The sequence below is a fragment of the Brassica oleracea genome, chromosome C1 (genome assembly GCF_000695525.1).
Source record: "Brassica oleracea var. oleracea cultivar TO1000 chromosome C1, BOL, whole genome shotgun sequence".
In the NCBI taxonomy this organism is placed as follows: Eukaryota; Viridiplantae; Streptophyta; class Magnoliopsida; order Brassicales; family Brassicaceae; genus Brassica; species Brassica oleracea.
In genome coordinates, this window is record NC_027748.1 from 16,566,895 (window position 1) to 16,582,286 (window position 15,392).

Genomic DNA, 15,392 nt, shown 5'->3' on the forward strand with positions numbered 1-15,392 from the left:
GACGTACCCAGCCTTGCAGCCTCTGTTAGTCCTAGCAACCAAATAACTTTCCGTTATAGCCCATCAGAACATAGTTTACATCATATTAGTTAATCGGACAACTTCAAAGCGATCAATCAACTTTCACGTTCGACCCCCTATCGTAGCAATGGATGGTAGTGATTCACACGAACTGGGATAGAACCATGGATCTTGGAATTCTGCCCAGAGAAACATACGCTTAAAGTATTAAAACTGATAGCTTGAATATTGATTAAACAAATATGGTATATAGTATTCCATAGAAAGTCAAATTGTCAATACCTTTCCCTGGGTATTATGTTCTAGGCGGAGAAAGGTGGCGGGGACAACGACCGATTAAGCAACAACAACACTGGAGGCTGACATTTTCGAAGGTTGGCTAAAAGCTGTGACAGTTCAATTTAGGAGTAGTTTAATAAGAGATATGAGTCTCAAAGTTTGTTTGAGGAATTATATATACTAAGACGGATCGTTTCAGAGGTGAAACGGTACCATAACTGATCGTTGGAGATATAGAAAGGTGAAGATGAAAAGTTTCAGAATTTTTTTTGATAAGCTAAAAGGGTAACGCTTTGGTTTATCGGTGGATACAGAGTACTAAAAAAATCCTAGATACATACAAAAGAGATTTAGCCCACTTATAAGTTTTATTGGGCGAGAATGCGGATTTTACTAAATAGGTTTCGATGATCAAAGTTACACGTGAGTATTGAAACATTACAGTTATGTGTGGGATCCACTATAAAAAATCCTTGATAAATATATTATAGTTTCGGTAATCAATGTACAAAGTATCATTTAACTTAATGGTATAAATGTTGTTGTTTAGATCTCAATAACCCGAGTTTGAGTCACAGACTTGACATTTTTCCGCACTTTTTAAAAATGGGATCCATATATCGCTAACGTGTCGCATCAGAAGTGATACAACTGTCCTATTATAACGTAGATTTTATTTTCTTACTTCAAAAAAATTATTCCAATTTTCAATCAACATAAAAAGAAATATAGAGCGCGTTAATTTCGGGTCTTGAGTCAGATAGGAGCCAAGTATCAAAATTCAAAATGATCATATAAGGAATCGAAAGAGAAACTGAGATTTTGCTTTTTGGCAACGTCAAAAGAAGAAGGCGAAGTTTTGGATAGTATCAAATCTAGCAACAACAACATTACAGCAAAATTTCTTCAACTTTAAACCAGTGGACAAATGAATGAATCAGGCCCAAGCATGACCATGGCCATCTTCTAATCTCTTTTGTTTCTTCTTTCTTTTCCTCTCTGTTTTCGTATCCAACCGTGCCTCCATGCGTTTCGCTTGCTGTGACCTTATCTCCATTAGCTTCGCCTTTGCGTCTCTGAATGGAGCATCAGATCTTGATGCCATCATTTGCTGTAACAAATAAATCTTGTTTAATTTCTCAGACTTTAAGAGTTGCAAACCGTACCAGGATGAAACAATTAAAACGTGGTTAGTTTTACCTTGAGATGATCCATGGCCGCCAAATTGTAACCGATTGTATCTTTGGATTCCTGGTAACAAAAGATTCAAATATTATTAGGTCACTATATTTCTTCCTTCTATTTATATATATATATATTGTCAGGAGATAAATTTTACCTTGACTTTCGCGTGAAGAATATCCCTGAGAACACTTAATATTGGTCGTGCAGCTGGAGTCGTTACCAACTGATTGTGATGTGTCTGTAACACAATCGTTGCAATCCTGCAAACTAGTTCTACCTGGCATTGATTTCACATCAACAGTTTCAGAACCAAAAAATAAGCTTTGATGACAAGGATCAGAGTGCGAGATCTAACTATATGTATAACTTATCTATGTACACACAGTCATACATAAGGCAGCTCCATTTGCCAGTGGGCATGTTATCAGACTTATGTCAAGCTTTCATAATTCAAGCCCTTCAGAGCTAAACTTATTGAATCTTAACGGATACATTGAGAGATGCTGTTGATGAAAAATAGAGAATCACCTTTTCAGGAATCAAACTCCAGCTTTCCATGTAGGAAAGAAGCTTTAAAGCATCTGAGAATGGTAGAGGCTACACACAAAAAAAATTCTTCTTTTTTTTTAGCTTTCATCTTTTTTTTGTTTTTTTTTCTCCCAAAAAAAAAAAAAAAAAAAAAAAAAAAAAAACAGAGAAGAAAGGGCCATTGATCAGCAAAAAATCTTAAATTGAAAGCATTCATGTAACTAGCTTTTTTTTCTGGACGTTTCTAAACAAGAATTGTAAAACCCACAGAAAGGCCAGTGGTTTTCTTTTAATTTGGGAGAAAAGAAACTAACCAGTAAGATGTGTTCAAGATCGTTTGTTTTTTCTTTAGAGATGGTTTTGAGAACAAACTCAGACGGAGAGAGCCCGAGCATCACAACATTTGGAGCCAAATCAGGAACCGTTCCCCTTGTTTTCTCCTCCTGAAAATCATATGATGCAAGAACGAAATATATAAAACAAGGTAAAACAGCATATAATCAAAATAATATAGTACGCAAAGGCTACAATCAAGAGATGAACATATATTTCTTAGCCCAAGAGTTATTCGGAAAAAACTGGGAGATGCACATATACTTCTTACATAGGTACGACATGCGAGTTCAAAATTCTCACCTCATATTCAGCAATACGGTTCTTTTCATTTTCTGCTAGTTCAAGAGCTTCTATGATTGAATCAGCAGCTGATAGGACGTCTACTGTGGTCTTCTTAGCTAAACCTGCAACACCTTCTTCTGTAATTTCCTCCTCAGATCCATGCCTGTTCTCTGCTGCGTTATCGATCTCAGACTCAAATAGCTCATCCAACCTCTTTTCCTTCTCCTCCTGAGAATTTACAGCAAAGTAAAAAAACGATGGGCCAAAGTCATCTAGAAAACTCATCAGAATGTTAACATCTATATGTAAGTCCTGCTACCAAGTCACTCTTTTACAACCAATATGGAGTTAAAAAAAAAACTTATTCGTGTAGTTAAGTATTGCTCGAATTTCACATGTGGTTCCTTTCTGCATCTATCATATTTCTGACTCTGACTCTTCATAAAAGATCTACAGGACCAACTTCAAGCAGCATGACATTACCTCGAGGAAGAAGGGTTCTTCAGTACGGTCCCAGCGCCGCATGGAGCGGTCATGAGATCCTGTGACAAGAAAATCACCACGATTGCTGACAGCGAAGCACCAAATCTCTGCGTGATGTCCACCAAGCGTTAGCAACAGCTCAAACTTGTCTGCATCCCAATATTTCACTAGTCGGTCTTTCCCAATGCTGAACATGTAATGTGTATTGCGAACAAATTTCACACCCATAACACTGTAAAACAAGAGTTGCATGTCAGCAAAGCATGTTTCCATTCATTTATTTACTAGACAAAATTTCTCGAAGACTAAAACTAAAATATACATAGTCGAGAAATTTTTTTGTGCCATTCTGAGGAATTTGGTAAGACTTAAGGGAAGTACCTGTCATCGTGAGCAAAGATGGACTTGTGACAATCACCGAAATCGAGTCCCCAAATTTTGATATTCTTGTCCTGAGAACCAGTCACAATCAACGCTCCATCGGATGAAATGTCAATGCACATGACAGGCAACTTGTGCCCATATAAGGAGAGGAAGAATTTTAAGGAATCCACATAGAAAACCTGAAAAAGATAGGAGCAAAGGAAGTTGGTATTAGCCCAACACAATTAAAAAAAACGCTAAAATAATGATGAGAGTGATTATATCAACGCTTTTTTATTATATGGCAAAGATTTAACGAACTGGACCTTAGACAGTTTATATATGTATTATCAAGATACAAAAGATATGCATACCTTCACCGTGGAATCTAACAGCGCAACTGCAATATGCTTAGCATCAGGACTGATGGCAACAGCAAGTACATCATCATTCATCTTCATAGATCTCACATTTGAAACCGTGAGTTGCTTGGCTTTCTACAAGGTCATTTAACGTTATATTATGCCATATAAGTAATACAACTGACATAACCTATCATCAGCTCATTCACACTTTTGTTTATATAAAAGTGAATAAAAAAAAGGCAAATTAATCAGGACACGAAGAGAAGAAACACGTGAAACCACTTTAAAGGACAATAGAACCAACCACGTAGTATGGAAAAATAAAGTATCCTTGAACAAAATAACAAATTGCATCCCTGACTTCGAATATAAAGTATAAATGAAACATAAGAAAGGTCAGAAAAACTCACTTGGCCAGCTTTTTTGACTTGGTATTCCCAGAATTTGACTTCATGATCTGCACTCACAGTGACGAACCCAGTATCATCGGGAATGGGTGCAATTGACCAAATAGTTCCACCATGTGCTTCAACATCTTCCACTTTTGTAGCACTCCCTATATCAATGATCTCTAGTACCCCACTCTTCGTTCCAACAATACCGTACTTACTTTTAGGGACAATCAAACTGCAGATTCCATATCCAGAATCGATGGTCCGGAGACAGGAACCTGTACTTGGATTCCAAATTTTCACCTCACTGTGACTGGTTGACATCAGAAGAGTGTTGTCGGCACTGAGGGCTACACTCCTCACATCAGATCGATGTCCTTGGTGCTCAATGGTAGCAGTTTTCTCATTCTCACTGCTCTTTAGCGTATAGAACTCCAGTGAGTTATTGTTCAAAGACAACGCCAATGTCGCCAAGGAATCTTTTGGAGTAATCGGACAGAAAGAGAAAGAGCTTATTTTTCTTCCAGCTCTGATGACTTGCAAGAGCTTAAAAACGTCAGGGACAGTAGGAGTAGTAACAGTATCAGCTTTCTCAGTTTCATTACTTGCATCTCCGTTTTCAACCCCTTCTTTGGAAGTTTTTTTCTCTTTCCTGCGAAGCCTACGCTTGGCTTTCCGCTTCGCCTCCGTTTCATCCAATACCTGGAATATTTCGATGGTTTTCCCTGCCATTTGACAAGCCAACAGACTTCCTGAGTTACTGAACCTCACACTCGCAACTCTATCCTTGGTTTGTCTCTGGATCTCCCCAAACGGTATCAAAACTTCCCATTTATTCTCGGTCAAGTGATCTCCACTGGCATCAACTCCATTTGCATTTGAATCTGACACCACCGATACATGTGGCATGTTTTGTTTAACAGCATAAAACCTTAGTTCTTGATCAGCAGAACCAGTGACGAGATACTTTTCCTCTGGATCAACATCCACAGACCAGACTTCAGTGTGATGACCACTGATTATCTGCATACAGTGTTGGGTCTCAAGATCCCAGACTCTCAAGAATTTGTCCTTGGATGCAGTAACAAGTTTCTTTCCATCATCCAAGAATACAAGATCGGTCACCTACACCAGAAACAAACGAGTGGTGTCAAATAAGAAAACAAAGAGAAAAGTAACCAACAGCCAGAACTAAATGATGGAACTCCAAAACTAGCCCAACACTAACCTGATCACGGTGACCACGGAGACGGAAAAGCCCAGTTTCACCGACAACATCCCACAAGATAACATCGTTGTCTTTACTTCCAGATGCAAACATAGAACCAGCCTTGTTGTACCGCAGGGCAGTCACAGCACCCTTATGGCCATTAAGAGTAGTCTCACATGTCCCTTTCTCAGAATCCCATATCCTTATACTCCCATCTGCATACCCAACTGCAACCTACACATTCCTCTTTACTTAGTTCATTTTTCCAAGGAAAATAAAAAAAAACATTTACTTACACAATCAGAACGAGAACAAATTCAACAACAACCCACACAAAAAGGTTCATGCTTTCTAATCAAAAGGTTCATGCTTTCTAATGTAGTTGCCTAAAGTCTGCATCTTTAGACTCAAAGAGCAAACAAACACGTTAAAGTATCTGCCTTTCTGGCTTCTATCAAGCTATACAGCTACCAAATACATGTAAAGGAGAGGAATGTAAAGTACCGAAGTAGAGGCAGAGGAGGCGATAGAGGTAACGGCAAGGGATTTTCCGACGCGAGAGGAGGAAGGAACTAGGGTTTTGGTGCAGATTCCTTGGCGAACGTGCCAGATTCCGACCTTTTCGAGCGCCGGAGCAAGCACATGCTTCCCCGTGGAATCGTAAGAGATGTTAGACTCCAGAGACGTTATGACGCCAAAGGAAGAAGCTTGCTCATATCTTAGGTAAGCCTTCACCATTGTTCAGAGCTTTTTGTTTCTGGCCGTCTCCGTCTGTCTGCTACTTGCGTTGAGCTTTCGATCGTTGGGGTTTTAATTAGGGTTTTGGGAGAGAGGCGAGCTCACTTCTAACTCTTTAGCAAATTGTTATAGTTTACTAAATTGCAGTATAGATCCCTGACTTTTTGTTATTTCAATTTGGACCCCGTTGTTTTCTTCTAATCTTCTTAACGTTTTGCAGCGGAAGAAAAGTTTTGCCAATAATTTCTTGTAAGTTTTTCTGATATATATGAAAATCCAAAACATACATAATAATGATTATTGATATAAAATATAATAATCAATTAATTTGTGTACATTTTAAAAATTGAAATACGTATATCAATTAAAAACTAGAGATCGAACTGCGCGGACATTAGTTCTTACATTTTTATACATTGATATTTGTTTTTCATAACTAGTATTATATATTTTAGGTGTGTCGTAATATAACTAATTGTATTCAAAAAGACCTAGTCCGAATCAGATAATATGGTTATTTTTGGTATAAATATCCGAACATATTTCAGATACATTTATTATTTAGGTTTTTTTAGGTTCTTATACATCAAAAACGAATTCATCCAGACCGAGAAGGACCCAACTCAAAACTCACACATAAATTTATAATATTCAAGCGGTGTTTAATTTCAAAACAAAAAATAATACCCGAAAAGAATAACTCGTACCTAAATGGATAGTCAATGCTCATGCTAATTGATTTTATAAACTAATAAAAATGACTATTTCTACGTGTTTGGCTAAATTAAGTGAAATAAAAAGAGTTTTTTATTTAGTAAAATAATTATATAGAGTGAAAAATTAAGTGACAATAAATGTAATATATTTTTATTATTTTGATTGAAATTATTATTTTATTCACAAAAACATGTCTTTGAATTATGTTTTTGCCTATATTCCACCGACTGAAACTAGAATTAAAAAAAATTGGTAAAAAAAGCTAAACCGAACGTTTAATCATATGCAAAACTCAGTTATTTAATTTTTTTTTTATTTTATAATTGGCACAAAATTAATGTTGATTAACTAATAAATAAAAATATGTATTATTATGGTAATATAATTAATGAAAATGTTGAATTGAGTGAAATATGGAAAGATAATTAATGTAATTATATTAATTAAATTACTAAAATGACATTATGTTTCTTTTTTATATTGTTTTCCATGTTTTCAAACAATTTTCATTTATACTGTTATTCATGTTTCCAAACAGTACCAAAATGTATTTCGGTTATAATAATATAGATTTATGAATTTTCATTTTAGTTAGTACAAGTATTATCTCCCGTCCTAACCACGGACACTAATATAGTTGATCCAAAAAAAAAATTACAATAAAAATAGATTTTAGGGATATATTTATTGGTATACTTGAAAAGAAAATTTAAAATTGTTCTGTATATCTTAAAACAGTCCAATATGAACACAACGTAAATGTCAACTATTAATCTATTTTCCCAAACCAAAGACAAATCATTACATATGAAAAGTCAAACTGAGTGAAAACATATATGTAGCACAAGTATAACATAACTGATAATAATATCTTTTATGGTTTTCCCCTTCTTATCTTATGCATATGTTTTCAATGCTATACTTACTGGCCTTTTTTTTTTTTTGCTAACTTGTAAATATCATTAAACATAATGAAAGTTGGTTACAATACAATTGAAACCAAGATCTGCTTCTCAGATTATCAGGATTTTGAGGGCCGCAAAAAGTTTAAAAAAACCCAAAAAAACCTAGGTGATTAAGTCCAAGCCTTCCGACATTGGTGCTTGAAGTTAATAAACATTGAAGGACAAAAGACAGCAAACTAAGCTCCCAATCCTAAGCGCTTCTTGCTCTGGAGAACTGATCAGAAAGCAAGAGAATAGCATGAAGGCAAGTTTAATCGAACACTCACCGAAGTGGCTCCAAGCAGGCATCGACGGAGCGTCAGGCCCACACCCCGGAGCTCCACTGGAGGAGGACGCCGACGAAACAAAACCCAAGCTATCGCAGCAGACGACAAAAATGTTGGCCCGTATCAACTCCGCTGAAAGTGAAGGACAAGTTACGGTCAAGCGTAGTCGGTCATTTCAGCTCCTCATCCGGCTACGCGACACATAAGATGCGGTGGAGACAACAAGGTTACTGATACGACCAAAATAAGGATCACTCTTTCGGTATGGTTGATATGAACTCAGATCCGAGGGGATTGAGAACTGATGGATCGAGGGATGACACTAAGGGTTGTGGAATAGCCCAAAGATACTACCAGACTTCGATCGTTGCAGGATGTGACGCACCGGTCCAACAAAAGAAGGTTCGAAACTTGGAGATAACCTCACCAAGAAACTAAGAAGTGTTCTAAACAAAGAACAATGAGAGAAACTCATAGAAAAGGAAAAACAATCTGTTTTATTTCGTGGCTCTAAGGCCTAATTTATAGGATTAAAAGTTGTAGAGATCCAAAGAAAAATGTGCTAAAAACAAGACATTGGAAATAAAAACAAAGACTTGACTAAATAAAGTCTTTGACTGAAACTTGGACTACCTCTTCATATAGCCACGACCAAGACTTTGAAAGGTGAAGAATATACTCCTGATATGGGCCAAGACATGTCCCTTTGAGGCCTGGTCGAAATCCATCTTTTCCCTTAGCCAATATTTATCGGTTTCTCCATTTGGCCCAAACAAGTTCGTTTTTGAATCTTTTTGAAAACCATCAAGCCCAATGCTTTCTTGAACATTTAGAACATGAATAATAACCTTTGTCATGATTGAATTGACCGTTGGTTCATCAGAAAGAAGGTTAGCCATTTCGAGCTTCTCGGGTGGTCTGAATTCGCGAGAACTGAAGATCACCTGATTTGTAAATAGCATAACTATCACATATGAACTCCGTTTGATCTGATTCTTCTTCAAGGAGCTCGTAATTGAGTTGAGAACATTCTCCAAGTGATTTCATGCGTAGAATCCTCGTGGTTTGGAAGATATGAGTCAAACAATGAACATATATCTTTACTGCTTTCCATGATCAAGCCATGCATGCCTGTTTTGTCCGGTGCGCTAGCCCACGGCACATCAGTTACATAAAGCAATTCGCTGGAGCTTTGGAAGAAGGGAATTGAAGGACAGAAGAAGCAGTGACACTCCTTGAACAGACGACTTATGCAGCATCTGATAGGTCCTCCTCGAAAGCAAGAGGCACTGACATAGAGGGTTAGCCTCAAAATCCTAGATCGACGCCGAAAGCAGTAAGAAGAAGCCAATCGACCACCATAGATATGCCATGGTTGCTGTCTTTCGAACTATGGAAGAGAGGTTCTCGGTGGTGTGCCTCTCAGCCACCTTTCACTCTAAACAGAGAGGAGAAGCTCTATAAAAACCTTGGAGCTACACAGAAGAGGAGACCGACTGGAGTGAGACGGTGAGACAGAAGCGGTGACGGCGGCGACGCGTCGTACATTCCGGTGAATCTCAGATCTCAGATCTGACCCAGATCCAAGCGCAATCGGTGACTAAAGGTATATTCAAGGCACCCACAGCTTACCCCGACTAGCCAAGCCTCGTTGGTGTTCCAGAGAGACCAAAGACACCTTTGATTTCAGTTTGATTTGATGGAGAAGATCCAGCAAACCCAGACGCACCAGAAAAGGAGGAGAGACGAGAAGAGGAGGCAAGGGGTTAAGGCGGAGCGTTTAAACCGGAGTACGAGCCCCGCGGTGACCGGAGACGAAGCTTCAGCGACCACCGCGAGAAAGAGCTTACTGAAGAATGGAAATAGGGTTTGACGGCGGAGGATTGGGAGAGACTCTAGAGAAAATATTTTCTCTCTCTCTCTTGAAGATTGCAAAAAAAATAATTCTCTAACTGACCTTTTTTTGTTTCCAATCATCTACAAATAAGAAATATAAAGCAAAAGTGTATATATTTTGATTCAAAAGTAAACAAAAATAATATCATCACATTTCTGTAAGATTATAAACACATAAAAAAAAGGAATATTTCTTGTTTTCTCTACCACCGAGTTTTTTAGACTCCATTTGCACGTTACTTTAAGGTGAGACTATATTTCTTCTTCCCTGAACTATCACCATAACAAATAAAACAAATTCAGGAAATCGAGGCTTGGAAATTAGTCCATTTTGAAAAAGTTATTGATGACCTAATTTGTTTATGTTTACCTTTTTGAAAAAGTTATTGATGACCTAATTTGTTTATGTTTACCTTTTTCACCATGTAGTATGTAATTTTTGCCAATATGAAAAACAAAAAAGAAATAAACATATGTAAGTTAAAAGACCAAAAAAAAAAAAAAAAGTTATGCCAACTTTGAGCATGAAGAGTTGGGCGTATCAGTTTCACTAACCTTGATTTTAAGTACGTTCTGCCTAACAATCTATAGCAAATTTGTGCTTTGTTTTTCTCATTTCATTGAAACCATTAATTTGAGAGAGAATCAATGGAACTGTGGCAAAGAATTTAAGTAGAGGTGAAGTAAATATATTGCAATCAGTTAATGGACGAAACTTTTAAACATTAGTAGTTTTAAAGATAGTGAGATCATGGGTTTCCGCATTTGTCTTTTTCTTTATTTTTTTTTTAAATATGCCATGTTAGAATTTTATTGGTCATGTAATTTGTGCTTTAGTAGTATATAAAGGATTTTCGAAAATCTTGTCGTGGATGGAAGTACTCTGATGGAATAAGTACGTGGGATCACGCAATTAAAGCAGTTGAGTTGAACAGATCAAATTGTTACAAATAAAAAAGAACAGATCAAATCCGTACATTTCACGTATTAATTATAAATTTATGAATTTTCATTTTAGTTAGTATTTTGGAAAATCTCTGTCGTGGATGGAAGTGCTCTTGTACTTGGGAGTTGGGACCACGCAACTAAAGCAGTTGAGTTTGAACAGATCAAATTGTTACAAAAAAAAACAGATCAAATCCGTACATTTCGCTGATTAATAATTTGATTTGAAATGGATTCGTCGATAAAAATCTCTTAAACATATAGATATTCAGTAATAACCTACAAAATATAGAAGACTTCTTAATATATACAATTGCGTGATAATGAAGAAGCTAAACTCGTGGTTTATTTATTTTATAAAGTTGGTGATCAGTTCAAATCCTTTCTTATTTCTTTTGACATTTTTTCTCTCCTAATTATTTTGTCGTCTTCTTCTGTATATTATTTACGTCCCAACTTAAAAAAAAAAAGAGATAATCTCCCACATGTCTTAAAAACTGTTTATTTAATTTTGTTTTTCCAAAACTCCAGGCAGTGAATTATCTAACATCCATGCCGACCCTAATCACACTATTATAAAAGGGGTGACCAAGTTAGAGAGGGTGAAAAAGATTTAGCAGTCTTGTTGTTGTTATCATCAAGAAAAGTAGAGATGGAATCGTCGCTGACTCATGTGATGCTCGTCTCATTCCCATCACAAGGTCACATAAACCCTCTTCTTCGTCTGGGAAAGCTCATAGCTTCTAAAGGCTTACTAGTCACTTTTGTCACCACGGAGGAGCCACTTGGCAAGAAGATGCGTCAAGCCAACGAGATTCAAGACGGCTTGCTTAAACCCGTCGGTTTAGGTTTCCTCCGGTTCGAGTTCTTTGACGATGGGTTTACTCTCGACGACTTAGAGAACAAACAGAAATCTGGTTTACTATTCACAGATCTTGAAGTTGCCGGAAAACGAGAGATCAAGAAACTCATCAAGAGATACGAGGAAATGAAGCAACCCGTAAGGTGTCTAATAAACAACGCTTTTGTGCCGTGGGTATGTGACGTGGCTGCTGAGCTTCAAATCCCTTCGGCTGTTCTTTGGGTCCAGTCTTTCGCTTGCCTTGCGGCTTATTATTATTACCAGCACCAGTTGGCTAAGTTTCCGACCGAAACAGAACCAGAGATCGACGTTGAAGTCCCCTTCATGCCATTAGTGTTGAAGCATGACGAGATCCCAAGCTTTCTTCACCCTTCCTGTCGATTCTCCATTTTCACAGACCACATTTTACAACAAATCAAACGACTTCCAAACACCTTTTCTATTCTCATAGACACCTTTGAAGAACTAGAAAGAGACATCATCGACCACATGTCTCAGCTATGCCCGGAAGTCATCATTTATCCCATCGGACCGCTTTTCATGAGGGCTAAAACCATAACCTCTGATATCAAGGGAGACATCTCTGACTCTGTAAATCAGTGCATGGAGTGGCTTGACTCGAAAGGAGGAATGATCGTTGAATGGTGTGCACAAGAGAGAGTGTTGGCTCATCCCGCGGTTGCTTGCTTCCTAAGTCACTGCGGATGGAACTCAACCGTAGAGGCTCTATCTTCTGGCGTTCCCATTGTTTGTCTACCGCAGTGGGGAGATCAAGTGACAAATGCTGTGTACTTGGTTGATGTGTTCAAGACAGGAGTAAGACTTGGCCGCGGAGAGTCTGATGAGAAGATTGTTTCAAGGGAGGTTGTGGCGGAGAAGCTACTTGAAGCGACGGTTCGAGAGAAGGCGGTGGAGCTGAGAGAAAATGCTCGGAGGTGGAAGAAGGAGGCTGAGGCTACTGTGGAGTATGGTGGATCATCTGATAAAAATTTTGGAGAGTTTGTGGATAAGTTGGTTGCCAACATCTGGTGAGAGAAGATACCGGGAAACACTTATTATACCGTTGGCATTTGGAAAAAAATCACATTGATTTCATCATAATGGTTGTAATTGTGTCATTATTTTCATCTTTACATCACTTTCCCCTGTAAGCTGGTTGCATGCACAAATGAAGGTTAGATGGTGTTTCGTCGTGTTCTACAAATCAATAACTACGTATTTTTTCCATTAAAAAGTGTAATCTTCTGTTTCAACACTATGTTTATTTTTACAACAAAAAATCGTTATATTACTCAAACTTAAGGTGGTTTATGTGACCATATCGGAATTTAATAATCAACAAAACAAAACAAAAACCTATGAAAGGATCGAGCAGCTATGCCTGAAGTTCTTGTATCTCCTTTAACTCAGTCGAGAAAGTCGGCCATGTTTGGGATTTCTTTATCATTGGTATCACGTTTGTATAGTCAGTCCCAAAGTATTGACATGTCGAATGATGCAACATAATTTCCATTGCCCAGCCTAGCGCTTCTAACTTCGAATGTAATATGGATTCTCTCCACCTTTGATCTTTTTTTGTATCTATAAGTTGTGTTTGTTCATATATATATATTTCCAAACACATGCACATCCACTAAAAATCGATGTAGAGATCCAAAAACCATCTGCCGAACATATATTTTCTAAGCTTAAGACTTAGATGTTACTATAGGTGTTTGAGTCAAACCAATACTTGGTTGATTTGCCGTGAACCATGCTTCACATTCTCCTTCTAGTCTCAGCTCAGGTGAGTCTCTCTCTATTCCTCTGAATTGTTTATCATTATGTGCTTTTGAGAATACCAAAATATCCATAGATAATGGTCTCTGTCTATTTCTGAATCTTTAATACTATTCTTCCTCCAAAAAAACAATCCATGTTAGTGTACATGTTAAAACACAAAGAATATATTCAAGGTGTAGCTACTAGAGCCCACGTTTGAAATGTCGATGGACATTCGAAGAAAGCATAAATTACAGACTCATCAGGTTACCTACATCTTAGACAAACATTATCACATTGCATATGACGACTATTTAAATTCTTTGTGACAACTATATGTCTTGTGATTAACTACCATAAAAAATGACGATTTTTTTACGAAGAATTTATCTTTCAAGCAAAGGTTTTGAGCTTAATACTTGGTAATGTGCAGACAACATCATCTTCAGCCTTGAGTATATGTTTGGCAGTATCATGATTTAATAGTATACATACTACTCTTCAAAAATTCAACAATAAAAGTCATGATGTAAAAATCGGCTTATGGCCAAACTTCTAATCAATCGTACATCTAGATGCCACAAAGTTGTCAAGAATTTCAACATCCTATTGTTTTGAATCTTCTCTAATAAAATTACTAACTGCTATTTTGGGATGGACTGAAGGGTTTAGATTTGTCTTCACTCTTGAACTTTTACATTAAACTATTATTTAATTATGCCCATTTGTTTCTTTGGGAATGGTAAAAATTAATAATCTTTTTAGGATCTCCATATCGCGGATGAGATGCTTTAAGAGCATCTCCAAAAAAACTCTATAACTTCAAATATAGAGTTTTTTTTTCTCCAAAAAGAAACTTTAAAACTTCAAATTTGAAATTTCATATTTCATATTTTTATTAGCATTTTGGTCCTTATAATTAATTACACATTACATTTATGATTCTTAAATATTTTCTCATTTATCGTTTTAAATATTTCAAATTTGTTTTTATAAATTCAAATTTTACACATAAAATTAAATAAAAAATGACAATAAGATTTATAATATTTTAACACTAGAATTAGACAGCAATAATATTACAAAAGAAATTTAATAAAAAAATATTTTAAAAAGATACATGAAGACATAATTATTACACAAATTTAAATATTACAACAACACTAATAGTCTAGTAAATTTTCTTCGGAACCTCCTAAATCTCTAAACTATTGTCCAAATTTTTTTTGTGTAACCAAAGATGGAGCATTACTGGAATAATTTTATGAAATAATGTGGTATTTTGTTTGCAGTTTAATATTTAATTATTTATTTCTATTTATAATGGGAAAATTACATGTTTACCACTTTCATGCTACCACTTTTCATTTTTACCACCACTAAATGTACATTTTCAAAAATATTTTCTTCGTTAAAAGGCAAAAGACTCTTATGTCATTGTTCTTTATATATATAATAAATAAATATTTAAATAAATAAAAATCTAAGAATCTAAAAAAATAAAAAATAAAAAATATTTCTTTTACTTTTTTTTCGGATTATACTATTTCGAAATTCAAACCCTAAACCCTAAAACTCAACTCTAAACCCTAAACCATCAATCCTAAACCCTATTTCGTTTTGAAATACGTTCTAAACCCTAAACATCAACTCTAAATCCTAAACCCCGAAATATCAACTCTAAACCCTAATCCTTCAACTCTAAACCGTAAACCCTAAACCCTAAACCCTAAACCCTAAACCCTAAACCCTAAAAAGTAAACTCTAAACCCTAAAAAATTAACCCTAAACCCTAAAC

The 15,392-nt window shown here is 36.3% G+C and overlaps 2 protein-coding genes across 2 annotated transcripts; one reads left to right on the forward strand and one right to left on the reverse strand.

Annotated features, from left to right (window-relative positions):
- Nucleotides 1–1,026: 1,026 nt before the first annotated feature.
- LOC106311032 (WD repeat-containing protein 3) lies at nucleotides 1,027–6,258 on the reverse strand. The gene is made up of 12 exons (XM_013748265.1): nucleotides 5,949–6,258; nucleotides 5,463–5,678; nucleotides 4,253–5,359; nucleotides 3,852–3,974; nucleotides 3,496–3,677; nucleotides 3,115–3,346; nucleotides 2,650–2,859; nucleotides 2,328–2,456; nucleotides 2,014–2,082; nucleotides 1,640–1,762; nucleotides 1,501–1,551; nucleotides 1,027–1,411 (listed from the first exon to the last, which is right to left on the reverse strand). The coding sequence occupies exons 1-12, from the start codon at nucleotides 6,180–6,182 to the stop codon at nucleotides 1,238–1,240; spliced, it is 2,850 nt and encodes a 949-aa protein (XP_013603719.1). The 5' UTR covers nucleotides 6,183–6,258; the 3' UTR covers nucleotides 1,027–1,237.
- A 5,313-nt stretch (nucleotides 6,259–11,571) lies between these two features.
- Nucleotides 11,572–12,943, forward strand: LOC106333241 (UDP-glycosyltransferase 84A3-like). The gene has a single exon (XM_013771711.1). It carries the CDS (start codon nucleotides 11,624–11,626, stop codon nucleotides 12,863–12,865), a length of 1,242 nt encoding a protein of 413 aa, XP_013627165.1. The 5' UTR covers nucleotides 11,572–11,623; the 3' UTR covers nucleotides 12,866–12,943.
- Nucleotides 12,944–15,392: the final 2,449 nt, after the last annotated feature.